Source organism: Cladophialophora carrionii (assembly GCF_000365165.1).
Source record: "Cladophialophora carrionii CBS 160.54 unplaced genomic scaffold supercont1.1, whole genome shotgun sequence".
Classification (NCBI taxonomy): domain Eukaryota; kingdom Fungi; phylum Ascomycota; class Eurotiomycetes; order Chaetothyriales; family Herpotrichiellaceae; genus Cladophialophora; species Cladophialophora carrionii.
The window spans coordinates 1,214,955-1,240,197 of NW_008481816.1; the positions used below are offsets into that span (position 1 = coordinate 1,214,955).

General features: G+C 54.9%; 13 protein-coding genes across 13 annotated transcripts; 4 read left to right on the plus strand and 9 right to left on the minus strand.

Moving 5' to 3' along the window:
* Positions 1-82: 82 nt before the first annotated feature.
* On the plus strand, positions 83-820 carry G647_00438 (uncharacterized protein; the record flags this gene model as incomplete). The annotated part of the gene is made up of 1 exon (XM_008723841.1): positions 83-820. One exon carries the CDS (start codon positions 83-85, stop codon positions 818-820), a length of 738 nt encoding a protein of 245 aa, XP_008722063.1.
* A 430-nt stretch (positions 821-1,250) lies between these two features.
* Positions 1,251-3,562, minus strand: G647_00439 (uncharacterized protein; the record flags this gene model as incomplete). Its single annotated transcript, XM_008723842.1, has 2 exons — positions 1,251-1,977; positions 2,043-3,562. The coding sequence occupies 2 exons, from the start codon at positions 3,560-3,562 to the stop codon at positions 1,251-1,253; spliced, it is 2,247 nt and encodes a 748-aa protein (XP_008722064.1).
* An 869-nt stretch (positions 3,563-4,431) lies between these two features.
* On the plus strand, positions 4,432-5,232 carry G647_00440 (uncharacterized protein; the record flags this gene model as incomplete). Its single annotated transcript, XM_008723843.1, has 3 exons — positions 4,432-4,560; positions 4,637-4,723; positions 4,783-5,232. 3 exons carry the CDS (start codon positions 4,432-4,434, stop codon positions 5,230-5,232), a joined length of 666 nt encoding a protein of 221 aa, XP_008722065.1.
* Positions 5,233-5,655: 423 nt separating this feature from the next.
* G647_00441 (uncharacterized protein) lies at positions 5,656-6,640 on the minus strand (the record flags this gene model as incomplete). Its single annotated transcript, XM_008723844.1, has 2 exons — positions 5,656-6,092; positions 6,121-6,640. The coding sequence occupies 2 exons, from the start codon at positions 6,638-6,640 to the stop codon at positions 5,656-5,658; spliced, it is 957 nt and encodes a 318-aa protein (XP_008722066.1).
* A 641-nt stretch (positions 6,641-7,281) lies between these two features.
* Positions 7,282-10,512, minus strand: G647_00442 (uncharacterized protein; the record flags this gene model as incomplete). The annotated part of the gene is made up of 1 exon (XM_008723845.1): positions 7,282-10,512. One exon carries the CDS (start codon positions 10,510-10,512, stop codon positions 7,282-7,284), a length of 3,231 nt encoding a protein of 1,076 aa, XP_008722067.1.
* A 645-nt stretch (positions 10,513-11,157) lies between these two features.
* Positions 11,158-11,865, plus strand: G647_00443 (uncharacterized protein; the record flags this gene model as incomplete). The annotated part of the gene is made up of 1 exon (XM_008723846.1): positions 11,158-11,865. The coding sequence occupies one exon, from the start codon at positions 11,158-11,160 to the stop codon at positions 11,863-11,865; it is 708 nt and encodes a 235-aa protein (XP_008722068.1).
* A 279-nt stretch (positions 11,866-12,144) lies between these two features.
* On the minus strand, positions 12,145-12,555 carry G647_00444 (uncharacterized protein; the record flags this gene model as incomplete). The annotated part of the gene is made up of 1 exon (XM_008723847.1): positions 12,145-12,555. One exon carries the CDS (start codon positions 12,553-12,555, stop codon positions 12,145-12,147), a length of 411 nt encoding a protein of 136 aa, XP_008722069.1.
* A 406-nt stretch (positions 12,556-12,961) lies between these two features.
* On the minus strand, positions 12,962-14,107 carry G647_00445 (uncharacterized protein; the record flags this gene model as incomplete). Its single annotated transcript, XM_008723848.1, has 2 exons — positions 12,962-13,891; positions 14,000-14,107. 2 exons carry the CDS (start codon positions 14,105-14,107, stop codon positions 12,962-12,964), a joined length of 1,038 nt encoding a protein of 345 aa, XP_008722070.1.
* Positions 14,108-14,830: 723 nt separating this feature from the next.
* G647_00446 (uncharacterized protein) lies at positions 14,831-15,873 on the minus strand (the record flags this gene model as incomplete). The annotated part of the gene is made up of 3 exons (XM_008723849.1): positions 14,831-15,055; positions 15,143-15,525; positions 15,624-15,873. 3 exons carry the CDS (start codon positions 15,871-15,873, stop codon positions 14,831-14,833), a joined length of 858 nt encoding a protein of 285 aa, XP_008722071.1.
* A 957-nt stretch (positions 15,874-16,830) lies between these two features.
* G647_00447 (uncharacterized protein) lies at positions 16,831-18,123 on the minus strand (the record flags this gene model as incomplete). Its single annotated transcript, XM_008723850.1, has 2 exons — positions 16,831-17,984; positions 18,039-18,123. 2 exons carry the CDS (start codon positions 18,121-18,123, stop codon positions 16,831-16,833), a joined length of 1,239 nt encoding a protein of 412 aa, XP_008722072.1.
* A 668-nt stretch (positions 18,124-18,791) lies between these two features.
* Positions 18,792-20,495, plus strand: G647_00448 (uncharacterized protein; the record flags this gene model as incomplete). Its single annotated transcript, XM_008723851.1, has 1 exon — positions 18,792-20,495. The coding sequence occupies one exon, from the start codon at positions 18,792-18,794 to the stop codon at positions 20,493-20,495; it is 1,704 nt and encodes a 567-aa protein (XP_008722073.1).
* Positions 20,496-20,837: 342 nt separating this feature from the next.
* On the minus strand, positions 20,838-21,821 carry G647_00449 (uncharacterized protein; the record flags this gene model as incomplete). Its single annotated transcript, XM_008723852.1, has 1 exon — positions 20,838-21,821. One exon carries the CDS (start codon positions 21,819-21,821, stop codon positions 20,838-20,840), a length of 984 nt encoding a protein of 327 aa, XP_008722074.1.
* Positions 21,822-22,422: 601 nt separating this feature from the next.
* On the minus strand, positions 22,423-24,201 carry G647_00450 (uncharacterized protein; the record flags this gene model as incomplete). The annotated part of the gene is made up of 3 exons (XM_008723853.1): positions 22,423-23,633; positions 23,696-24,011; positions 24,097-24,201. 3 exons carry the CDS (start codon positions 24,199-24,201, stop codon positions 22,423-22,425), a joined length of 1,632 nt encoding a protein of 543 aa, XP_008722075.1.
* Positions 24,202-25,243: the final 1,042 nt, after the last annotated feature.

Consider the following 25,243-nt stretch of genomic DNA (forward strand, 5'->3'; position numbering starts at 1 on the left):
GTGCAAATATCCCATCCCTTATCCACTGCAGCGACGCATGTCACTCAGCCTTGAATCGACCGGGCATCACATTCCGGACAATATGAACCCAACGCCAGCCCGGAACTCGCCTGCCTTTGAATCTGATTTACCAACGACGTCAAGACCCGACACGACACCCCGAAACTCAAGCGAAGGGACACAACCACAACCACAACCACAACCACATGTCCTCGCCAGCAGCAGCAGCACCACCATGACCCTCTCCCCTACGAGCACTCTATCTCCCATCTCAACTGTGACTTCGTCTTCACCGACACCCACCGCCACCAAGCCACAACACAACCGCCGCGCCTTCACGTTCCACTTTCCGCGGTCGAGATCCAGATCGCCGAGACCATCAAACCTTCCTCCATCGCCATCGGCACCAGCACCAGCACCAGCACCAGCACCGCCATCGCCATCACAGGCGGTGGAGACCTCCATCTCCATCTCCATCCCCCCATCCACACCGCTCAAGCACGCCAGGACATCACCTCTCCCAGCACAGCGAGGCCAGAACCAGGGGATAAGCAGCAGCAGCAGCAGCAGCAGGCCCGACCGTGCCGTCTCGCCTACAACAACACTGACCTTGTCGCCCGGGCCGATCGAGAAGCGAGATAGTTGGTTGCAGAAGAAGAAACCCAGATCTAGCGGGCCTTCTCCCGGTGGGTACGGTCGACATGGGGACGATTGGCTGTTCGGTGGGTTCAGCATTCGCGAGACGGCCCGGGAGATCGTGAGTCGTGGGACGCGGAAGAAGGAGGGCGATGGGGAGGAGGGGAAGAGGAGGTCGACGTGATCATGTTGGCAGATCGAACGGTCACCGTGACATAGAGTAGTATGCTGTGGCGTGGCGGGGCGTGACGTGACCTGCCATTCTACGTAAGGCCTACGGTCTGAGCACGTGGTTTGTTTGTTCCCTTGACGTATTGATGATAATTATGGCATGCGTAGGTTCGAGCGAGGCGTCTGTGAAGTGCATTGTTGGGTTGATCTACTTGTTATGTTCTCCCTAACAGCCATTCTCTTCGACCGGAATTTGACCTGATGAAGAAGCTCCACATGTATCGTCTATCAAATGCTGATAACCATGGCGCTCATATCGGCGTACGCTTAAATAGCTCAATTACTCTCTAGGCTCTCCATATTCGCCAGCCGTGCATCTGTGCTTGTCCTCGTCTCCTTGCAAAGGCCTCTCACAAGCACTTGGATGGACCCCTCAACCCATCTCACCTGATCTCAAACTCCCGTTCTCTCAGACTCCTCGCATCACCACCACCGTATCTCTCCTTGCAGTATCGGCCTAGGTAGCCGCTTCCGGCTCGTATGAAGCAGATCTTTTGCTCCGGACTCTCTGTCCCGCCACTGACACGACGATCAGGGTGGGTGCTAGACTTAGCCTCGTACAGTTCATAAAGTTTGAGCAGTGGCGATTTTGCTGGAGGGTCGGCTGTGAAGTCCGTGTCGTTGAGCATTTTCTCGGTGACGAGGTGCCAAAACGTGGCATTGAGAGGTAACTGAGAAGGCCATGGGATGCCTAGCCCGTGTTTGCTGTCGCCGTCGTCCCGTTGTTGTCGCTTGTCGTCGACTGAGTCTGAATTCGAGTGCGGATCTTCCAAACTGGGCTTGATTGAATACGCCTCTCTTGCGTCGTACTCAAACTCCCAGACTGGCTTTGTCCATCTCAGACTGTTGCTCATGTTCGCAATGTACGTCTGCGCGCCCATGACGGAGAAGGTCTTGCTGTCGATCTGATAGACTCGATAGCCGGAGTTCAGACCCGTCAGAGGGGTGATCGAAGGGCCGATGTAAGACACTTGGAGGGGCTTAGCGATGTCAATTTGAGTCGTATCACGGAGTTTGCGTGGCACGTCTGGGTTGCTGCGATCTGGGACGGAGACCTCCGAGGATGGAAGATAGTCATAGAAGATTTGCAGTTGATCTTGGTGCGTGTGTCTGCTCGATGAGAGATGATCAGCTTGTAGCCTTGTATTAGTTCTGGCACCAGCGAGGACACGTACCCGAAGAAGATTGCTGCGATGGTGGCGGGTGAGAACCTGCGCACTATGGAATAGAACAACGCCGTTGGATTCGGCATCGGCGAGGCCCCGTCGTACCCGGACAGCACATGAGCAATGATCCAGGCCCGTTGATCTCTTTTCTCGCATGCCGAGAGCTCGTCTGCCAGCCATTTCAGTATGCCGCTGGGGTCTGGGTTGGTGACGTTCCAATAGTTGAAGATATTCTCTTTGTACCAGAAGTCGGAGTTTAAGGAAATGATGCGCAACCCCTGAGCTGTGGTCGTTGCGTATGCACCGTAGTGGGTGCGCGCAAACTCAGCCTCAGTATCGTTGAGCCAGGAGTGGCTGGACCATAAGGTAGACACGAGGTCATAATTCCATTGCAGGATATTGCTGCTGCTGTTCGTTGGATCCGGGTCCATGGCATGCGGAGTGTTGAAGCCGACGGGTAGGGTGTCGTGGTTTCCAAGTGCTGCATAAATGGGCGTCTGATCGCCCAGCATTCGCTTGAAAACTTTGAAGGTGATCTCTTCTTCGTAAGAGACATAATCATGTGAGAGCAAATCTTCAGGATCATGGGAGACGATGTCGCCGGTGAAGATGCTGAAAGCCAGCTCTTCCATGTCAAAGAAAGCAGGCATGTTGACGAAAGCTGAAAGGGCCAGGTCAGCAGGCGAGTCGCACAGGAACGATCCAAATCTGGAGGCTGGGATCGAAGGGTTGCGAGAATCGGTGGATAGCTCCGTGTTGACCGAGTATGGCCGGCAGCACATGTAGTTTGAACAATTGCCTTCAGACCCGATATCATATCGGGGGTCAAGGTGCCAGTCCGAGAGGTGAAGCACATTGAATGTCTGATCAGAGGGTTCCGGGGCGATATTGGCCGACTCTGGCTTTGGAGTGAAGTACAAGTCTTCGTCGATCAGGATCGGAGGTTCCTCTTCGCAGAGTTGATAGTTGACAGAGCAGAAGTGCTGCATGTCGCCTGTTGCCAGGGACATCTTCGAGAAGAGCTGTGCCATGTACGGGCCGAATCCTCCGACACCACTGAAGTGCGATTCACAAGACGCTGACCGGAGCTTGGCTTTGATTGGAGGAAGAGCGTTGCATGCTTTGATGAGTACGCTCGTGAAGACCGATACGGGTTGGGTAATGGCGGCAACATGGAGCACTTGGCCCGCCGCGATGCATTTCGAGCATACATCGGGGTAGTACGGAGTCTCAACAATGGAGAGCAGTTCGTCCACGATCGACACCTCAATTGCTTGTCCGCTCAAAGGGGTTATGGGCTCGGGTATCGGTGACTTCTTGTCATACGAAGGAACTGGGCCTGTGCCATTGTAATAGAGCTTGATCAGGTCGTTTCCGATGGTGTTCGTGAGCTCTGGGTTCAACGCTTCCGGTAAGCCAGTCAACGGAGCTTGGGCGTTTGCATTGCCGGCAAAGGCTGCTGTCACCAGAGACGTGTGTTTGAGAATGGCCCAGTAGCCGACGAGCGCCCCGGAGAATGAAAGAAGCATGAAGAGCGCGGAGGGTAGGCTGGCACCAAGTCTTTGTAGCATTGGTCAGTGATTTGTGTCTGTTGATGGCTGTCGAAACCGGTTCCGTCTGCAGTCCGCAAGCTCCATATACCAGCCGATCATTGGGCGTGGCACTCGTGAGACCCTGAGCTCGGGGAGGTGTGCAGGGATTCTGCAATCACTTTCATAGACAGATTTCGACGGCATCGACAAAAAATGAGATCATTCTCAAGATGGAGGGCGGGAGTTCGGCCAATATTCGGATGGTTGGGCTCGCCAAGGAAGCTGCTTGGTTCGTGTTCAGGTGAATCTGAGCACAAGGTCAACACTATTCTCACGCGGAGAGCCCGTGGTACAACTCTGAGCAGCTCTCACCACGAGAAAAGCCATGATGCCGTCTCAGGGAACGAGTCCTCTCTCATCGTCAGATCCCAAATATTCTTCCCGGAGGTGGTGGTGCTGGCGGCGGGATGAGTTGAACCTGACGCGACATGGGGAAGCACATAGGGACAGTTGGGTGGAAAGACAAGCCGCAACAACCTATTCAGAAGGGAGGAATTTCAGCTGAGCAATAAGATCTTTGGAACTGCGGTTCTTAATTCTGAGCGAGTCACAAAACGAGGATGCTGTGTCGCTCCTGCTTTTTCAAGGACGGGTGTCGTCTCTTCGCCCTTTCCTGACTCTGTCGAGGCAAGGATGACGCTTGTGGGCTTTCTAATTCCTTTTATATTCATCTGACTTTCATCTCATGTCTGCTGCTTTCCTTCTCCTCTACTTTCAAAATCGAAGCGCGACTCGAATTTCCCAGCTTCTATTCTCCTTCATCGTGTCTTGTCAGCCGAGCTGTACGGAAGACCAAAGCTATCGCAATGCACTTCTCAGCTCGGATTGCAGTCTTGTTGCTGCCCCTTCTGATACCGTTTTCCCTTGTCAACTCCCTCCTCGCCCCAACGGAATCGCCAGAGAGTGGCAAGACATGCACGAACCTCACGGACACGGTGAGCAAATCCTTCCGCTTCTCGGATGGCTCTCAGTCTTGAAAGACGCACCTTCTGACATCTCGTCCACAAACAGTTTGATGAGGCTGGCTTCGTCCTAGTTCCTCAACTCACACCGGTCGGCATGTATCATGGACACACATACGGTGGGTTTGCCACCTCGGTGAGTTCCCTGTCGTTGCCCTCGTCGACTGTTTCAGTCTGTCTGACAGAAACTTCCAGTCAGAAAGCAAGCTGCTGGGCACAATTGGTGGAGTCAACGCAAAGTCGTCACCCAATGTGGCCTCTAGCACCATCTTGAACGACCTCATCCAGCTGGGCCAGCTCACTCTCCAGCCCTTCGGCAACATCACCGCATCTCCCTCTCAGTATTTTGATATCTACTCCGGTTGGCTCGCATGTATCCTCATGCAAGGAAATCCGCAGGCGCCAGCCTTGCCATCGGGATGTACTGTGACGGTGACGGGTGTCGGCAAGGATAACAACGTCGTTCCGGAGTATACGGTCTCATTCTCGCCGACAAGTCTCTTAGCCAACTCTATGGTTTTCTTCCAGCTGCCAGACACCTTCAGGAACCTCATCAGCGTCACATTCGGGGTAGCAACTTCAACTGTGTCCCCGGAACTTTCCGTCTTACTCCTCGACGATGTCACTGTGTGCTCTTATTCTTGACGTGCAGGATTGTTTCCAGCCGAGAAGCCTTGATCCAACAGTCGCTCTTTTCCTGTATGAATCGTGGCCTGGAATATCTCTTTACTCGGTCATAGTCTATCCCAACAATAGCTTCCGATGCGGGTCGCAACCAGGGTCTCGGAGATATGGTGTCGGCGGCACTGGTGGCCAAAGGAATAAGTTTAGAGTTCAAATCATTGGCGAACGTATTCGCGAGGGGATATTCGCTCGAGTATGTGTGGTGCCTCACTCTCTCATCGCATCTGCACGAGAGGAAGCTTCTGCGATAGATTTAGAAGCATAAGGTTTCATCCTCATCTCAATGGACAACAGAAATGAAAATGAGGCTCCTACACGGTATTCTCTGGGAATCGACCCTGTTGCTGACAAGACCCTTCCTCAACAATGGCGCTTAACTCTGCCCTAGTCATTTGGGCCGACAGGACTTCCGTTGGCGAAATCGCCGCTGACGAACACCACCAGGACTGCCGCATACGCGGCGCACGAGCCGAAGATCTCTGCTCTCCTTGCATTCGTGACAAGGGCAACGGTCCCCACGAACAAACACGTGAACAGAGCAATCAATCCAAGCGTCAACCCAGGCTGGCCGGAAGACATGTGGTAGAGCACATATATCGGTAGGGCCGAGAGGACTGTTGTGATGAACAAAGCCGCAAAGTTGATACGCTCGATCGAGTAGTGGCGTACTTCTGGCGAGGATAGGTGTGTTGGACCATGAGAAGGAGCCCTACGTCGGACTTTGAAGAGTCGCGAGCAATATGTCTTTAAGATGTATGTCAAGAAGTCCGGTTCGGGATGGACTTCAGCGAGACGTGGTCGGTCAGGGTTGCTCGCACCGCCTGGAGAGCAGCGGAAAGAGGTGCGAACCGTGGCCCATCAGAACGGCATCTGTCTCGGATGGATCGTCGAAGCTCGATAGTCTCTGGTGGAATGTACGCGACAAGGCTGTCATGGTCTGCTTCGATGGGGGCGACAACGACAACACCTTGGCATTGGCGATGAGAGCTTCGCGGTACTCTCCCAACTTCGCTCTGATCTGCATGGCCAAGTCCGTTCGCCCCTTCCACCGCGCCCCTATCGCACTGGGCTCTTGCGAGCTCTGCTTGAAAGAGGACCAGTTCCGCGTATTCTGCCGAATCTGAACCCACTCGGGGCTGAAGCTGTCGAGCTTGGGGACGTCGGCGGCATCTTCGCGGTCGTATCGATCTTGCAACGCCTCAAGCTCCAACAGCTCAGCTTGATAGTAGAGCAGATCGCGGGCTGCGAGCTTGTCGAAGGTCTTGTAGACCGCTGTGGCGTGGTCACTGTCGCTGGAGATGACGTTTGCAAACGAGCCGAAGCCGGTCAAATATTGCTGGACCTGGGCGCCTTTCTCCTCGTCAGCCATCAAGCAGTAGCTGAACTCTGCTTCACCAACTTCTACAATATCAAAGTAACCTGAACGGCGGCAGTATTGAGGAGGCATCACCCAGTCGCCATGGACCATCAGCCCAGGTTCAAGTCAATAAAGAGAGAGGGATAGATTTCTCGGACTCGTGTCTTCCACAGCTTGATTTCATGGCCAGCAAACGCTGATTTTGGAAAGGCGTACATAATCACAGACTTTAGCGATAGAGCACTGAACTTTCTCAAGCCCCGAGATCCAGATTGGTAGTTACAGGCCTTGACGCAGCTTATTTAACCTGGGTGCCGGTCTCGATCTCTCTCCGGTCGTGACATGGACATCGACCTTGCAGACATGAGGGACTTGTTTCTGACATGCAGTATCTGCCGCGAAAGGGGGATTAATTATGCCGACGCAGCGACACAACACGCAGAGGAAACGAAGTCGAGGAACACTCGGTTATTTGCCTGTCATTTTGAGACCTTAAAGGGCCAGGTGGGAATTGTAACTGTTTAGGCGCGTCTATCTATCATGCATGCTATGGTCATCCAAGGCCCAAACTATCGCGGAATACCTTCAAGCTTGCCAAGCCATTACTTTCCTCCCCTTTTTTTTTTTATACATTCTCTTCCGCATGGCACTTCTTAATACACCTCAAGAACGTAACGGCCCTCATCCTTCAGCTTCATGATCTCCCTGGCCGTGTCGATCTTCTTGGTGACGCCCTTGGCCTTTGCATCCCGGGCGATCGCCTCCTCGAGCACGTTGGTCACGTCCGGCACCGGCCACGTGGGCCCACAGAGGTAGAACGCCCCGTCCTCCTGGATGTAGGCCTTGATGATGCTGTCGAGGGTCTGCCGCATGCGGTCCTGGATGTAGATCTTCTGCGGCTGGTCGCGGGAGAAGGCGCGGCCGAGCAACGTGATCACCCCGGCGGCCTGGTAGGCCTCCCACTCCTCGCCGTAGCAGTACTCCTCGCGCTGGTGACGCGAGCCCATGTACAGGAGCACGGACCCGATGTCCTTGCCCTGCGCCTTTTCCATGGCGCGGTGCTGCACGAAGGCGCGGAAGGGCGCCAGTCCCGTGCCCAGCCCGGCCATGATGATCGGCTGCGTGGAAAGGGGAGGCAGTTTCATGACCGAGGGTTTGACGCTGACGGTGACGGGGGCGCCGACGCGCAGGTCGCTCAGGTATTTCGTCGCCTGACCGAACCGGTCGCGGCCCTTGGGGTCCGTCCAGTTGACCACCACGACCATGAGGGCCACGGACGTCGGGGTGACGGCCTGGCAGGACGCAATGGAATACTCTCTCCGCTTCATGGGGCTGACGAGGCGCACGATGTCGTGGAAACTAGGGTGTGCCGAGGGGAATTCGAGCAGAATATCCGCAAAGGTGACGGTGTCGACTTCGGCGCGGCGCTGGAATTCCTTGAATCCCTCCGGCCCGGCCAGCGTGAGGAGGTTCTTCTTCTCTGTCTCGTCATCCGCGAACGCCGCGAGGTCTTCGTAGAATTTCTTGCCCGGGCGGCCGAAGATGTCCACGTTCTGCATGAGGGATTGGTAGATCGTACGGTTCTCGAAAATGTCCGGATTATCGCGGGATTGGATCTCCACGACGTCGTTCTCGTTCAGGCCATACCATTTGATGAAGTCCATGACGTGGTCATGGTTGTTTTCCGCGTGGATGCCTAGCGCCTCGCCAATGTCGTACTTCAAGCCCGAGTCGCCGAGGTCGAACTCGATGTGGAAGATATTCCGGTCATAGGTCAGCGGTGTGAGGCGCCGGTTCTCCTTGACGTGCACTGTGTATGTCTTTGTCGAGAGATCGGGCCGCAACTGCGACGAGCTGTTGTATGCTTCTTTGAAGAGGAGACCCTTTGCGGCCTTTTGCCAGCTTCGCAAGACCGAGGGTGGTTCTTCGACTTCGGACTTGTCGAAGTTGGCGAAGCTGTTAAGGGAGATGTTCGTGGGCAACACGGACTCGGACTGCTCGACTTCCAACTGAGACCATTCTTTGGGAATCTCGATTTGACGGAGAGTTTTCTCCAGATCCGCGGCCACTTGCTCGAGGGTCTCAAGATCGCTGTTGATTGAGGCAAGTTTCTGCAGACCTGTTTCCTCAAAGCTGCGGAGAGCAACGCGGAGGAAAGCGGCCTGAACAATCAAGGATTCGAGGTCGGCGAGCTCGGAGGAGATGGCCGTCCTAGACGGGTCGACCAGGAACAAGCTAACCCCTTTTTCGGCGATACTCTTTTTGAATCTTGTGGGGAGTTTCTTTTCGACATCCTCGTCCTTGACGCCTGGGAGGAGGAGAACGATGTTGCCGGTTTGCTGTACGGATTTCGGGATATCAACTTTCTCCAAGAGCTTGACGTCAGTGACCACGGCGGTGTTGGCGTAGGTGATGGGATATGCGGCATCGAGGCTCTTGGTCGATTTGCGAATATCCACTCTGTGAACGCCTCCTTGCAGGAGATTGTCGTGCGTCGCATTGATAGTTACGTTCTGAGCAGATTCGGTGGCCAGTGCTTCTGCCAAATACGTCGCCGCCGACGCCGATGGCGCGTCGTCGATGTTCCAGAAGGAATACCGTTGAACGGAATTATCCAAGAATGTGGTGATACCTTGATCGGTCGAAGTCTTGCCCAACAGCATCTGGAATATGGAAGAGATAGAGGAAGGCGTCCAGGTCTCGGCGCGAGCATACTTCAACTCCCGTACCTCGGGCGTGTCATGGATGGCCAGCCCGTACGACGCAGCAACGAGCACATCTTCGTACAATTGGGAGTGGAAGCCGGCTTCTTGGACAGCTCGCGCGTCAGGGACCTGACCAAGGACACCAACCACCCGCACGCCTTTGGGGATGAGCTTCAGGAAAGCTTCTTCGGCGAAAGGTCGATACAATCGGACATTGATGGCTCCAACCCTGCTACCGGATTGTGCCAATGCGGTCGCTGCTTGACCAGCAAGTGAGGACTCGACCGAACCGAAAGTCACCAGGACGACCTCGGGTTGCTCGTGACCGTGATACTCAAACGGCTTGTAGTCAGTACCCAGCTCATCGTTGAGAGCACGCAGCGTCTTCAATGCCTTTCCTTCGGTGCTCAGATGCTTCCGATCTTCGTCAGAGATGGATTTTAGAATCGAGTTGTATGTGGCGCCTAAGCCGGACTTGTCGAGAATGTCAATGACACGTGTAGTGTCTCTGCCGACTCTCAAGCCGTCATATATGTGCAGGGAGGGGACATCCTGCGCCAGGAGGGTGGCAAGAAGCGACATATGCTGCACTTCGTACGCAGACTGGCTAGCAACCAAGGCCAGACCAAGATCCTCTGCAGCTGCTAATGCAGAGACGTAGTCTGTCACGAGACCGCCATTCTTATCGCCTTCGTAGTCGAGTGCTGCCAGGTGAGCGACGAATGGGTTGCTGACCGAGTAAAGTAGAGAAAGCTGGTCGAGCACGGGTCTCAAGAAGGGGAGCGCCGAAGACGGCGCCAGCAGACCCTGGGGGATATGTCGCTTCTTCAGATCGAAGTCCTTGGAGAACATGTATCCCATGGCTATTGAACCGGCCCCATTGCGAATCTGCATCGACTGAATGCCCGTCGTGTAGCCGTTGAGGTTCGCCTCCTGCGTCTTCGCCCATGATTTCGCTGCAGCGTCGAGATCAAATGTTTCTGGGGAGTAGGAGAAGATCTTGTCGGACAAAGCATACGCGACCTGCTGGACGAGCGTCTGGGCAGTCACGTAGGTAGGACCCCCAATGGAGGACAGGGAAGGGGATTGACCGAACGGGAGGTTCCTTGCTGCACTGGGAACCACCTTGGTGTTCGCCTCGGGGGCTGGCCCATTGGAAGAGGGGTGTTCGAGACGCATATTTGTGAGGGAGAACAGACACAGAACAACATCAACAAGCAACGCAAGAGACTGCCTACCTTTTGAACCAGAATGCACTCCATATGGACATCGAAAGCCGACTGCCGACCGACTGCCACTCAGTTTGTGAATTGCGTTATCGGCAGTAAGAAATGATGCCTTCGAGAAAAATTTTGGTGGCGGCGACTTCAATCACGCAATTCGCGCTAGCAGATCGAAATCCAGGGCCGAAGAAACGGCGGCCAATGCGGGGTGATCAGGCTGCGCAAGGCTCAGGCGTGCATTTGCCGTTGAACTATCGCGATTTCAGCTTAGCGGGATCCTCCGCCTGGGTGTTGCTCGGCCATTGGCGATCCGTCCATGCATTACTCTGTGCTCCGCCCTAGTAGCTTCAGACCGAGCGCGGCAACCACGAGCATCAGGTGAGGTAGAGCAAGTTCTGGCTCACAAAGTGTGTTCGAGAGATTTCAATCCGGCAGCCTGTGACAAACAAGTGCTTTCACCACCCAGCTTGATTGAGGCCGAGTTCCGCCGCAGTCTACGCCGAAACCCTGGAGGTTCTGAGCATAACGAGGGGCAAGACCATTGCCAGAGTCGCAAGCTTCTGGCACCATTGCTTAACAACCGAAACAGCTGAGGGTCACTATGTCCAAAGCGCTCATCCTAGGCAGTACCGGCCTGGTAGGGTCCTTCATTCTATCAACCCTGAAGGCCAGCCCTTCATCAACATTCTCGAGCATTGAGATCATCGCGCGACGTTCTCCTGCAGCAGGCAAAGATTCCACCATCCCCGTCAACGAGTTTGTCGAGAAAGACACCACAAAATGGGCGGGCCATCTATCATCAATCTCGCCTGCACCATCAGTCGTGTTCTCGGGCCTAGCAACCACCCGTGCTGCGGCAGGCGGCTTCGAGAATCAGTACAAGATAGAGCACGACCTGAACATTGAACTCGCCAAAGCTGCCAAGGCCGCTGGGACCAAAACGTACGTCTTGATATCCGCAAGCGGCGCAAACGCGCACTCCATGTTCGCCTATGTCAAGATGAAAGGCGAGATCGAGGAACACATTAAGGAGATTGGCTTTGAGCACACGATTATCGTCCAGCCCGGGTTGATCATCGGTCACCGCGAAGAATCACGATTTGCCGAAGGCATTGCACAGAGTCTTGCCTCGGCGATTGGTAAGATTCACGGTTCGTTCAAGGATTCATGGGCCCAGGATGCGGATGTCATTGCGAAGGCGGCTGTCTCTGCCGCAATCAAGGTCGAGAAGGGCGAGGTCAAGGATAAGGTGTGGGTGCTGAAGCAGAAGGACATTATCCAGCTCGGCTCAAAAGAATGGACGGCATAATCAAAACAGGAAACTTCAGGAAGCGCGGCAACTTTTGGTAATCGTAATGGGATTTTGGACAAGCAAGTGGTGTCGGATTCAGGCGCTCTCTTGCGTGGATGTTGATAGATACCCTTGATTATGCAAATGCCATTGACAGCTTTGGCCTCTCAAAAACACGCTCATTCTTATGTACAGGTCCATGCGGTCTCTTTGCTCGGTCGTGCGGATGGTTGGCCGCCAGACTCTGGCGAAACGCTTGTGTTTGCCTTGTGCGATGCTCTCACCGCTTCATCGTCTTCAGACGTTACGCTCCGACCGCTTCGGCTTCGCACCACCCTCTTCCTCTGAGGTGCCCTGGCTGATTTCCGGGTTTGCAGGACTTGCGTCCAGTGGATTCACCTGGTTGCCTTCACCAGCCTTTTCTTTCGCCTCTTGAGGATCGGTGATGTTGGGGTCGAAGGCCGCTTCCTCATTGCCAGCGGATGATTCGTCAGTGCCAGACTTGGAGTACTCGTTCGGGTCTCTGTCAATCTTCTCTCGGTCGAGTTGTGCCGCTCGCTGATTGTTGGGGTTTTCTTCGGGGTCTTGCTGTTGAGCAAAGCGTCGGGGTGCCGAAGTGAGGGTTCGAAACGGCGTCCTCGCAGGGTAGAAAGGTCGAGCGACCGAAGGGAGACTGCGAGGGAGACGTAGTAGTGATGATGGTGGCATGATGAAGGCTCTGCAACTGCGGGCTCAGTAGGCTCTGTGAGAAAGATGCTCTCGTTCAGGAAGCTATCGAAACTGTGTTGGTATGACACGGAGTACACTTTGAGTACCACACTTGCTTTGTGTGTTGGAGAGAGGCTTTGAGTGTGAATTTCGACTCTAGAAATCAATGACCAAAGACGTCTTCAAGTCTACAGCTGGTCTGCTCTCTTCTACTGCAGACTTGTACGAGGTACGCAGGAAACGTCGTCATCTCACTTGACGAACCTGGTGATGCGATCTGCTAAACGTCCAAAGCTAGGTGACGTCATATCGAGACCAGACGGATTCGCGATCCGCAGATCATTATTTTCTGGCTTCCACCTCAATTCAGATTGACATTGGGAGATTCACAGATCAAACTTCTGTCCTACCAGCTTCTCACTGAGCTCCCACAACCGCTCTGCCATCTTCGGATCACCCGCCCAGGCAGGAGCTTCTGCGATATCTGCGTCGGCCAGATAGATTCCTTGCCATCAGTCTTGTAATTTGCTGGACCCAAGCTATAATCCAGCCCGGCCCTCAGCGATGTGGCGCACCCCTGATCGAGGGTTACAAATAGGCTTTTGAATTTCTCAGCCACCGAAGCGAACTCTTCCCGCTCAAGATGGCGACTTAGCTCCGTCAAGATAGCACCTGGGTGCAACCCGAAGCTGAGGATACCGTACTTTTCGTACAGCCTCGAGGTAAGTGCCAACGAGAAGAGGACGTGCGCAGTCTTAGACTGTCCGTATGCAATTGGAGGATTATAACTATCATTCGGGTCGACAGTCTGGCCAGTTTGGGCAAGGGCGTCGTACGCAGGTTGCTCCGACTGCGGTAAGCTTTCGTTGGTCTTGTCAATGTTGATGTCTGAAAAGCGGACGGGGCTGTAGACAGCTCCACGGGACGAGACATTGATGATCCGTGTGGTTCCCTTGACATTCGACTTGGCCGCTGCAACGATCTTGGGCATGATCAGATTGGTGAAAAGGAAGTGTCCAATGTGGTTGATTGCAAATTGCATTTCGATGCCTTCAGAGCTTAGTTGGCGCTCCGGGATTGACATGATGGCAGCATTGTTGAACACGAGGTCGATTTGCTGGATCTGAGCATTGGACAGAATCGATGCCGCCGCCTCGCGGACCGACTTTTGAGAACTTAAATCCAGTGCAATTGGAACATAGGTCGTGCTGGGCGACTTGGGCTTACACTCCTCGATGATTTCAGACATCTTGGAGGGCGTGCGACTCGCGAGAACGAGCACCTTTGGAGAGTGGGCGCTTAGGATCTCGACCATCTCGCCGCCTAGGCCACCTTTCTAGTTCTCCCATCAAATCAGTGTCATTACTGGATTACGAGCTAACAAAACTGTCTCAAGAAAGGGCACGATGCTGTGAATGATATTTCACTGGAATAGGGAGCTTACCTTGATGCCCGTAATAAGTATAGACTTCCCCTGGATGGCCGAAGAGAAGATCTCTGCGACGGACGTGCCCGTCGTGGATCTGTCGAGAACGCGTTTCAGACTTGCCATTTCGTCGACACGCGCCTGGAATTTCTTTCTTCTTTCGCGCGGAAAAAGGCCAAGATACCGTACCTCCAGCTTCGTCGACTATATTTCAGCCGAAGCAGATGGAAGAACAAGTTAGACCGAGCACTCAGTATAGCTCATGAAAGCTATCCATCACGGTTTATATGCAGGAACGACCTTAGATGGAGCCTCAGCAGGTTGGGAAACCCCCAGACATACGTTTCCTTTCAAGCAATCACCCCAGCACACTACATAACCGGACGATATGGGTTATTCACGGTATGTGTGCCCGGAAATAGCCGCGTATACGTCCGTGAGTACATATGTCCGGGGCGGAGCATGGCTTGTGTCTTGGCCAGATGTCATCTTCTTGCATGAACTCCACAGCTAAACAGTTTGTCGAGACAAGATGTGTGTTTCAGGCTCGGCGGCTGGCCGTCGATGTCCTCGACCATCACCCCGGAAGCGGTATACATAAAATGAGGTCCGACCGACTGGATGGAAGATGCCATCAGATCTTACGGGATAGGAACAATGAGGGCATAGACGAGGAGACACTCTGACTTGAACAAGCAGGTACTCTCTCAATAATGTTCCCACACCGTGCACATCTGACTCGAGTCGAGTCGATTCGTCAATCCACTTCCGCTACGGAGCTGCTTTCCCTTCCCTCGGGCTTTTCTCCTGTGTTGAAATGTACATAGTACTCTACACGCTGCATCGGAATCACTTCAAGAAGTTCCCATTCGTCTTGGCCAGCTGCTCGTCATAGTACGGCTGGAAAGCGAGCCATCCCTTCTCGTCCGTGCCCACCTGGCTATATGAGAACTGGGCCTCCTCGTCCGAGATGAGCTTGATCTTGTGTCCGCTACCCGCGCTGGCCGCGTCAGCGAGCAACTGCGCATGGCATGTCTTGTCCAGCGAGATGAACCAAAAGGCAGCCGAGTCGACCTGGACACGAGAACGAGAACGAGTTAGCTAGATACTTCCGGCGACGGTACAGGAACGCCAAGAGCGGAAGGAGAGAGAATGACCGACCGTTTTGCCGACCGTCAACAGCCCGTGATTCTGCAAGATGACGGCCTTCCCGTTGCCCAGCGCCTTCGCGATCCTCTTGCCCTCCTCGCGATCCAAGACCACTCCGCCAAAGTTGTCGTACACGGCGTGACTCTTCCAGAAGCGCAGCGAATCCTGCGTCATCATGTCGAGTTCTCGGCCAAAGGCACTGAAGGCCTTGCCGTACACGCTGTGAGCATGGCACGCCGCGTCGACGTCGGGCCGCGCCTTGTGGATCTCCGAGTGGATGGCGAAGGCGGCGGCGTTGATGGGCTCGTCGCCCTCGACGACCTGGCCGTCCTCATTCACGAGGATCAGGTCGCTGACGCTGATCTGGGAGAAGTGTTGCGAGAGAGGATTGAGCCCTGTGAGGGAGGGGCGAGAGAGCCAAGGGGTCAGTCATGCAGGAGAGATTCTTCTGACTTGTTGGCCGCACGGGGCAAAAGAAAACCGCCAAACTTACAGAAATGGTCCGTCAGGATCGGATCCCTCACCGAGATATGCCCCGCCACGCCTTCATCGAAGCCTCTCTCCGCGAAGACTCGAAACGCCGCGGCGAGATGCTGTTTCCTGTATAGTCGCTCCTCCTCCAGGGACTGAAACTTCGGATACGCGCGGATCCTGAGTTTCTTGCCAGAAGTGGTCGTTCCCAGAGCCCCGACGGCGACGTTGGACGGGGTCGAGGAGTCGTACACATCGAGTGCCGGTGCCATGACTGTAATCTTTTATATCTCTGGATCCTTTACACACACTCACGGGCGTGCTCAGGATGCTCGTCAAGATCCGTTCTTCTCGGTGGCGATGATGAAATGGAGTGTCTCGGCTAAGTCGCTCGAGGTGCCGATTCCGTCGGTACCTAATTCAGGTAATATGAATTCGGCGGGGTCGTCGATAGATTTCACCTTACTGTCAGATGGTGGATTGGGGCCCTGTTCCTGAGCTATTGCCACAAGAAATACTTTATAGCGATGCCGCAAAAGATAGAAAGGAGAGACAGCGCGATGAAGGATCGTCTTCCAAAGAAAACCCCGTCAATTCGGCATGTCGGCATCGGGGTGGTTGATCATCCCTCCCTCATCGGCGTGCGATACGGCAGGAGAGCGTTGATGCGGGGGAAGAAGGCCGCACAGGAGTTTCCCTTCCGACGGAAGGGCAGGGCCATATGATTGGGAGAAACGTGTTCCGGAGCGTGGGTTTTCTTCCAGCGCGGGGAAATGGAGAGAAGTCGAGAAGTCGAGAAGTCGGCGCGTGAGAGGCCAGAGACACAGAAGCTTTCTCCAAGAGGTCGATCATGGTTTGGCTGCCGGCGGAAGGACAGAACAGTGGGGATGATAGACAAGGAGGGTAATTCCAGTTTAACACAGAGTACGGAGTACAAGTACCGTCTCTCCATTGTGAAGACATTCCCAGGTGCATGTGTGATTTCTGCAGAGGAAATGAGAAGCAGGGATTTTGGCCTTTGCTAGTCTTGAAAGCTCGATGAGACGGATTGTTCTCACATAGTCTACACGTCCAACCCTTGTCATTCAATACATTGCTGTTCCACCAAACCAGCGCCGGTGCTATGCAGACATTAAAGACCCGAAATCCAGGCCACCTGTGTTGTACACTTCAGCATATCACTCCCTCGTCTTTTTTGGCTTATTCGTGCCCGCTTCACAAAACGGAGATCAGGCCAGCGCTTTGCCCTCTTCTTTCTTCTCGTTCTGCGTCTTGGCCCATTTCTTGCCCAACTCGTATGAGCTTATCATGATGGCGCAGGCGGGCGCGACTTTCATACAACGAGCCGCCCATCCCTTGAAAAGTCCGGCAATGCCCTCCTCTGTGTAGATATGGTGCAAGAACCGGGTGATGTGGAGCTCTTCAGGAATGTGCTTTCCCGCCTTGGCGGCTTCTCTGGCGCTGACCACAGACGCGGCGTCGTCCCCAGCATGGTGATACACCTGTTGACGGGTCTTGCCCACGTCGAATGGCGTGGTGATAAATGCAGCAATGGCACCAGAGCCTGAGCCAGCAATAAAACTGTCGATGAAAGTCGTCATGTGATCTTGATCCGCTTGAGCCGCTCGGCCACTGGTCAAGGAGCGACCAGGATCGAGATGCCGCCCTCGTGCCACTTCCCTCGCGTCTGTCAGTTTGTTGCGAATGGCTTCGTATCCCCACCAGTAGAAGCCCGAGAAGGGAACATCTCGCCACAACGTCAACGTAAGTCCCCGCCAGAGGGAAGTGTATCCCTGCGTCCGAGCCATGCGATGCAAGCCAAGTAAGGTCTCCTTGAAGACACCTGAGCCACTTCCGGCAGTGGCCTGCATACGAGTCCGGAACATCTCGATAGGTGAGACCGCAATCCCAGCTGCTACCCTCGCGACAGAACCAGCAACCAAAGGAGCATAGGTGTCGGATACGATCTTCCGGAGCGGACTGGCATGGCTGTAGCGCAGCCAGTCGTAGCCGGTGAAATAAATGACATTGCCGGGAATTGCCATCGCCAATGTGGGAGACATTCCACGCCACAAGGTCGGGTATCCTTCATTCCTCGCAATCTTCTTCATGGCATCCATGGTGGACGTGAAAGTCTTTTGCTGAGTTTCTTCCACTGCACAGTCCGCTATGAGCGTGGAAGATCCTTGAATGGAGCCATTCCCTGCCAGGCAGAACTGACCATTGTTTCCCACAAAAAACACTTCCCGACAGCATGAGTTCACACCAAGGTCGGGAGGGAGGTGTTTGAAGCTCGTCGAGTATGCGGGAAACCGGGAGAGATTTGTGGGCGGGGGCGCCTGCTGAGACTGCAGTCGTACGCGGACAACGTCGAGTGGTGTCACTATGCAGAGTCAGTACAGGCGTTGTGATGTTAATTTCACCCACTGCGACATACCAAGCAGTGTAGTAAGGACGCTTCCCCAGGTGGCGGATATCATCCGCTGCGTGGTGGTTATCTCGACGGCGTCGGAGCCGGACATGGTGGCGGTATTCTGTTGCGAGAACTGTACTCTGTCATGCTGTTGTCCCTGGGCCTGTAGGTGTTGCTGGCCATCGTGACCAAGCGAGTGTTGAGGGAGTGGATGCTCGTCGAGAGACTGCGCAGGTGCGGCAGTAAATGGGTAGGACATTCAAGCCCGAACCGCGGGACGAGACTGAGAGGCGACCAAACCCTGAGCTTCACTATGTCAGTGCAGTCAACACAGCACTCGCATGTCTGTCGTGGAGGAAATATAGGGAGTTGAGTTCGGGGGAGGCAACAATGACATCGAGACTTTGACTGGCATTGATGAGAAATGGAGATACGCCAAATTCTTCCGTCAGAGAAGAGCGAGAAGCATCGGCCGTTATCGGCCTGAGCGAAACGGGCAAGAGAGCCGACGCGGCCTCGGCGATAACGCGGCCATTAGATAAGCCTGGAAGCCTCCGCCGTCATCGAAGCCTCGTTCTCGTCATTCCGCAATTGTACGAAGTACAGAGTATTGTGTACCTTGAGTACCTCATTAGCTCTCTGCAAATCTGGAGACATCCTCCTGTCTCCACTGTAGCCCCGTCCCGGGAATCCTCCCATGGGATCGCTCTGGGCCGCAGCGATTCTATATTGAAGGCCCCATTCCGGGACTTCCAGACTCACCAGTAACGAGGTACCATGGCCGAACCCGCGTCGGAACTCGAACAATTCCGCCAGCGATGGAAGGAAGAAGTCAGCGCTCGTACCAAGAAGCCAGATAAAAGTACGTCGTCATCACAGAAGGCGCGAAGGACAAGTGATCACCGGCCAGAAAGGCCTATCAACAAACCACCCACTCGCCACCCTGCGGCGGACATCAAGCAAGACGACTCTGACCACCACAGCGACGCAGACCATGCCGGCAGCAGCAGTTCAACCACACTCCAGCAACGCATTGAAACCCTTAGGATTCGTAACGTTGACGACGATGACTTTACGCCCACGGCCAGGAAGGAGCCGGAGAGCGCGCTCGAGCACTTTGAGCGTGCGGTGGAGAAAGAAAGTCAAGGCAACCTGGGGGACAGTCTCTCTCACTATCGGAAAGCTTACAAGCTCGATGCCAAGGTCGACCAGACGTACAAGAACAAGCACTTTGCCGCAGCATGGAAGTCGAAACCGGCGAACTCCAACCCGTCCAACGCCGCGGTAACGGTCCCCTCAACTGCTCATCACTCCCTAGAAGAACCCAAGCGAGAACTTCTACCATTTGCACAATTGGTCGATTCTTTTGCCAATTGTCCGATTTTGGGCGCTCCACCCATCATCCCTGGAGATCGTCCTCCCCCATGTGGGATCAAAAAACTGCCCACGGAGGTATTGTTGGATTTGCTTCAGCATGTTGCGATACGCGACCCAGCCATCTATGTCCGCTTGTCCCTAGTGTGCAAGAAGCTGGCCTACCATGTCATGACCGACAATAGCATCTGGAAACGCGTCGCGTTAGGTCCAGAGTTCGGCCTCGCAAGCCAACAGTACAACTTCAACACCGACCTGCAAGGCCGGCAGATCATATTCGACACATTGAATCAAGGCCCTGACGAGGATAGCCGGCCGTCGCCAAGCCTGGTTACGGAGATTCCTTTCCCAAAGGACACCATGTGGCGAGATGTCTTTCACAACTACCCTCGCATCCGCTTCACGGGCGTCTACATTTCCACCGTCAACTATACACGGCCGGGTGGCGCTTCTGCCACCGCCAGCACGTGGCTAAATCCTGTCCATATCGTTACGTATTACCGATATCTACGGTTCTTCCGCGACGGTACCTGCATTTCTCTACTGACCACCAGCGAACCTATCGAGGTGGTCCACCACTTAACACCCGAGAACCTCAATTTTGTCCGCTCTGGTAAGAAAGAAGCGGCAGGACATCCTCTGAACTTCACCTCTTCGGCGCCCGCACTCCTCAGAGACTCTGCTCCTTCCTCCTCCACAGGTGGGACTGGCGCTGTTGCACCACCCCCCTCGGCGCGAGACGTCATGAAACACGCCCTCCGTGGTCGCTGGCGCCTCTGTCATCCAAGCCTTGATGGCCCCATGACAGTTACAGACGGCCCAACCACAGGGCCCCCAACGAACCAGTCGTCGCCCAAACCCACCATGTCTCCCGGCGACTTGCACATCGAAACCGAGGGCGCCGGCCCAAGGTATATGTATACGATGCACTTGTCGCTAAAACACGCGGGTAATGCCAGGTCGAAATATACCACCAAGAACAACAAGCTGGTGTGGAAGGGTTTCTGGAGCTTCAACGTGCTCACGAACGATTGGGCCGAGTTTCATTTGAGGAATGACAAGCCCTTCTTTTTCTCGAGGGTGAGGGGATATGGGCTCGGGTACTGAGTGAGCAGAGCTCGACTCAGAGGCTGACCTCTGAGTGAGGATGCAGCGGAGTTCTTTGGGTGCTCCGTGCGGGTGGCTGGCAGGTTAGACAAGATCTTCCATGACGCCTTTGGGTGCTTCGATGCTGGTGCTGGTAGGTTAGACAGAATCTTCCACGACGCCTCTTGGCACACGTCTTACGCCTCAGGCTGTGTACAGACATCCATAGCGCCATAGACTCCAGACAGAAGAGTCCTTCATCTGAACGAACGCTGCGTCGCCTGGCCCTGTTTTTTCGGAGACTGTCCGTTTGGCTAGACCATATCAGATTAGAGAACAACATCCAATCGAGTTCAGATGACTTCATGCTTCGTCGCCCTCCCCCTTGCCCTCGCCCTCCCACACCCTCCAGATCCGCACAATCTCCAACTTCTCCCACCCAGCCGTCTTCCCGCTCGAACCCACCGTCTGGGCCCGCCACTTCCACTTCGTCTTGTACCTCCCGTGTTCCCCGTGACCGCCACCGCCGCCCTCCCAGGCCTCAATCCGCCGCTTGACCTCCTCGGGCCTATTGCCCCGACACAACAACACGTACGCGACACCACGAGGACTCAACACGCGTGGGATCTGCGCCAACAGCCGATTCGTAACCTCCATGCCGTCAAGCCCACCCGCGTACGATAGTTCGAGGAGCTTTGAGGATTCTTCGAACGAGGGAGACGTCGTCGTTGCTGCTGTTGCTGCTTTTGCTTCTGCTGTGGAACGAGGTCCAGACACAGACATAGACGCAGACACAGACACGGGTACAGACTCGGTAGGCACATAGGGCGGGTTGAATACCAGGACGTCCACTTCTCCTGGGCGCAGCGGGGCCGTGAGATCGCCGAGAAGGGATGCTAAGTACGGATCTGCACTCGCACTCGCACTTGCGCTTGCACTTGCGCTCTTGCTTGCACTGTTGCTCGTACTGGGAGTGACGTTCGAGTTCGAGTTTGGATCGGGAGCTCCCTGACGTCTCTGTTCCGCCACCGCTCTCCCCACCGTCGTCCGCGTGGCGAGAGCGGCATGAGGGTTCACATCTACGCTGAGGCTGAGGACCTCGGTGCCGAAGATTCGGATGGCGTTTGCAGTGAGGAAGGCGACGATGACGCCGGAGCCGGGGCCGATTTCGAGAAGGAGAGGGGTTCTACCGGTGGTGGTGAAGACAGGGCCACGAAAACGCGAATGCAGCCATGCTGTCTCAGAGGGGGATGATAGCGTATCGAGGAACAGGAAGGAGTCCTCGGCTGGTTCGTAGACGAGGTCGTAGGGTACGTGGGATGTTGAGGGTGTGGGCAGTAGAACCATGGTGTATTATATAGTCGATTCGAGTACCCGGTACAGTTTCCAGTATAGTTTTCGGTGTGGTATCAAAGATACAATACAGAGAGTGAGAGATGGTGACGGGAGTATGACTGAGTGTCCCTCGCGTGTGATGCGGTTCGAATCAATCGAGAGGTGTCGTTGAGTGTGACCTAATACACTGCAATGCACTGCACCGTCAAGACTGTACTATACTGCACTATACCGTAGATGATCAAGCGAGTGGCCAAGTCGAGTCGGGATAGGGTTCGATTTCAGGTGCTGTGGCTGGTATGGATCCCAAGTTGGGAAATATGTCGTCGACCCGCCAGACTCGTCATGCTCTATCGTTGCATCTGTAAGTCCTTGTGGAAGGGAGCAGCCGTTGCTGGAGGGAGGGGAGGGACTTCGAAGTCCAATATCACAAGGAAGGATACAAAATACGGAAATGAGAGATGAATTTTGAGATACGGACAATTCTCGGCTGGCAAACAGCGCGACAGATGCGCTGGAGATACCCTTTATATGTGCTACGGAAGTACGGAGTACCAGGTTGCAATCTCCCTTGTTGCCATTCCTATGCCTCGTCCTCTGCTGGACCGACCTGTCACTTCTGCCGCCAGACCTTTCCGACAACATCGCGCATCGTATGGACAAAAAACAACTTCCCGCCGGTTGCACTGTCAGCGGCAGCAAGAACCGCCACAGCCAGAACCGCATTTCTTAGAATCGTGCTCACGGCCACTTTCTTGCCTACCTTCTGCTCTTCCATTGTTTCGCCAGGCTTACCTACGAGACTGCTCTTGATTTCTGCGAACTTTGCCTTTTTCATGTCAAACGGCGCGTAGCGGAAACTCATGACCACTTCAAGCCACGTCGGCGGAGCGACAACGGTCCTGGTATGCGAAAAGGCATCGAAGCCGTACTTCCCATGGTAGCTGCCGTAGCCGCTTTCGCCAACACCCCCAAAAGGCGCATGAGGCACCCCGGCGTGGATCATGAGATCGTTGATGGTGACTCCGCCGGAGCTGGTGTGGTCCAGAATGTGGTCAATCTCGGCCTGGTCCTTGGAGAAGATGTACAGGCCTAGCGGAGGGGGCATGGATCTGATGATGCGGATGGCGCGGTCCACGTCGGCCACGATGACCGGCGCAATCGGGGCGAAGAGCTCTTCAGACATGAGCGAGTCGTCCGTCATGACGTCGCGCACAATCGTGGGCTTGATGTACTTCCGCTCACGGTCTAGGTCTCCGCCATAGACCACCACCCCGGCACTGGACTTGAGCAGCCCCGCGATCCGGTCGAAGTGACGCTCGTTGATGATCGTAGCGAATTGCTCGTTGCCCGTCTCGAGGAATTTGTCGAACCAAAACTGAAGCCTCTCGAGCAGCCGGTCGTGGACGGCCGCGTCCGCGAAGATGTGGTTTCCATTCAGACAGACCTGGCCACTGTTGGTGAGCTTCGCGTGCGCAATCCGCTTGGCGGCTAATTCAATATCCGCGGACTTTGTCACAATGACAGGGGCTTGACCACCCAGCTCGAGGACGACAGGCGTCAAGTGCTTTGCCGCGGCCGTTGCAATGATGCGACCAACCTTCCCGCCTCCGGTGTAGAAGATGTGGTTGAATTTGAACTCGAGCATGCGGCCAACCTCTGCCGGCCCTCCGGTCACCAGCCGTATGGCCGATTGATCCAGGTACTTGGGCACCAGGTCGACCAGCAGCGCCTGAGTGGCCGGAGCGAGTTCGGACGGCTTCAAGAAGATACAGTTACCTGCCCTTGTGAGCAGAGACCCCTTTGGGACGTCCCACCCGGGGACTGGCAGGAGATCAAAACGCTAGTCTGCCAGGTACAGAATAAGACGACATGCGGGAACTCACCAGCAGCGATGGCGGCCACCATTGGTGACAACAGCGTATAGAGTGGGAAGTTCCAGGCAGCTATGATCAGAGTCACCCCAAGCGGCTCTTTCCTCAGCCACGCCTTTCCCAGCGTGCCGAATACGAAGCCTGCGTCCGGCTTTTCGCCTTGGGACCATTCGTCGATGTGTTCCAGCATGTCGACAATGTCACCCTTGATGCCGCGCACCTCCATGGTGAGAGTCTCGAATGCATGACGATTGAGCTCCGTGTGGAGCGCATCGACAATCTTGTCGAGGTTCTGCTCGAGCAGCCACCACAGCTGCTTAAGTTGCCACTACGCATATTCGTTAGCCTGCTGTGCAGTACATACCGTCGACGGAGATGGACGGCGGTGGCGGCTCGCTGGCACCAACACCTACCTTGCGCCATTTGATCGATTTGGTTCGATTGCTCGCAAACGTGCTTTGGAGAGTCTTGTAGCCTGACTCGAACTCTTCCGGCGACGTGTATTCTATCGAAGCCATGACCGCGGCCCGCAGCAGGCAATTCGTATCACCGGCCAGGAGGAGGGCGCGGGGCGGGGTCTGGGATGGATCAGAAGCTTGATCCCCGGGGGAAGGGCCTCGGGCAATAAGGCGAATGTCGTCGTCTACGATCCCGAATTGATGTATGCAGCTCTCTGCTTCCGGCAGTATCGTATGCGGGCTTACAAAGGCGTCGGTGGATGTTGAGGGTCGGGAGAAGATTGATTGGGCCTTGTGGCCTGAGGCGCCAAATAAAGCTTCTGAGAGGGACAGAGGGGCACCGCTACGGGGTTTGACAGGGGGCCATATGCTACACCTGGTAACTATTGGGCCACAGCGCCCACTCTTGCCAGGATCGGGCTTCCCACACCCCTCGAACGTCGTACTCTCGGGGTCGCCAGCGTGTACGAGTGTCGACATCGACATGTTCGAAAGCCGACAAGCGAAGATCCCGTCATTTGAGGCCATGGTGGATAGGCACAGACGTGTAGCCCGAAGCGCGTAAGTGTTCGTCGCCTAGTCCTGCCCGAAACGTGCAAACAGCCGGTGCATCCAAGTTCTCGGTGTTCCCTTGCAGCCGCTTGAGGCAATGAGAGCATGAGCAAGTCGGGCTAGGTGTCGAGGTCGGGCTTCGCCATGTCCGTCAAATTGGGTTTTGCGGGCATGTCGACATTGTCTACTCGCCGTGACCGGAATTGTGGTCTGTCGTTGCTTTTGGCGATCAATTAGCCCCATGCTGCATGCAGTGCCATATGCTTCAGGTACAGATCGTTGATTCACGACGCTGACTATCTCCGCCCCTTGTCCGTTGACTTCGGCTTATGATATGCATGTATGTCTTATAGCCAATCGAGGTTGGCGCACACCAACCAATATCCTTTCTGGCCTTGCTATTTCGTTCAGCTAGCATGCTGCTCTTGCCAGTCAGATTATCTGGTTTCCGGAGTCGCCATCTGTGAACATGTCGTGCATAGGTTCAACAAGAATGAATCACGCTGTCGGCTGTTCCCCTTCGGGCATGCTCTGATAGATGATGGCGGGC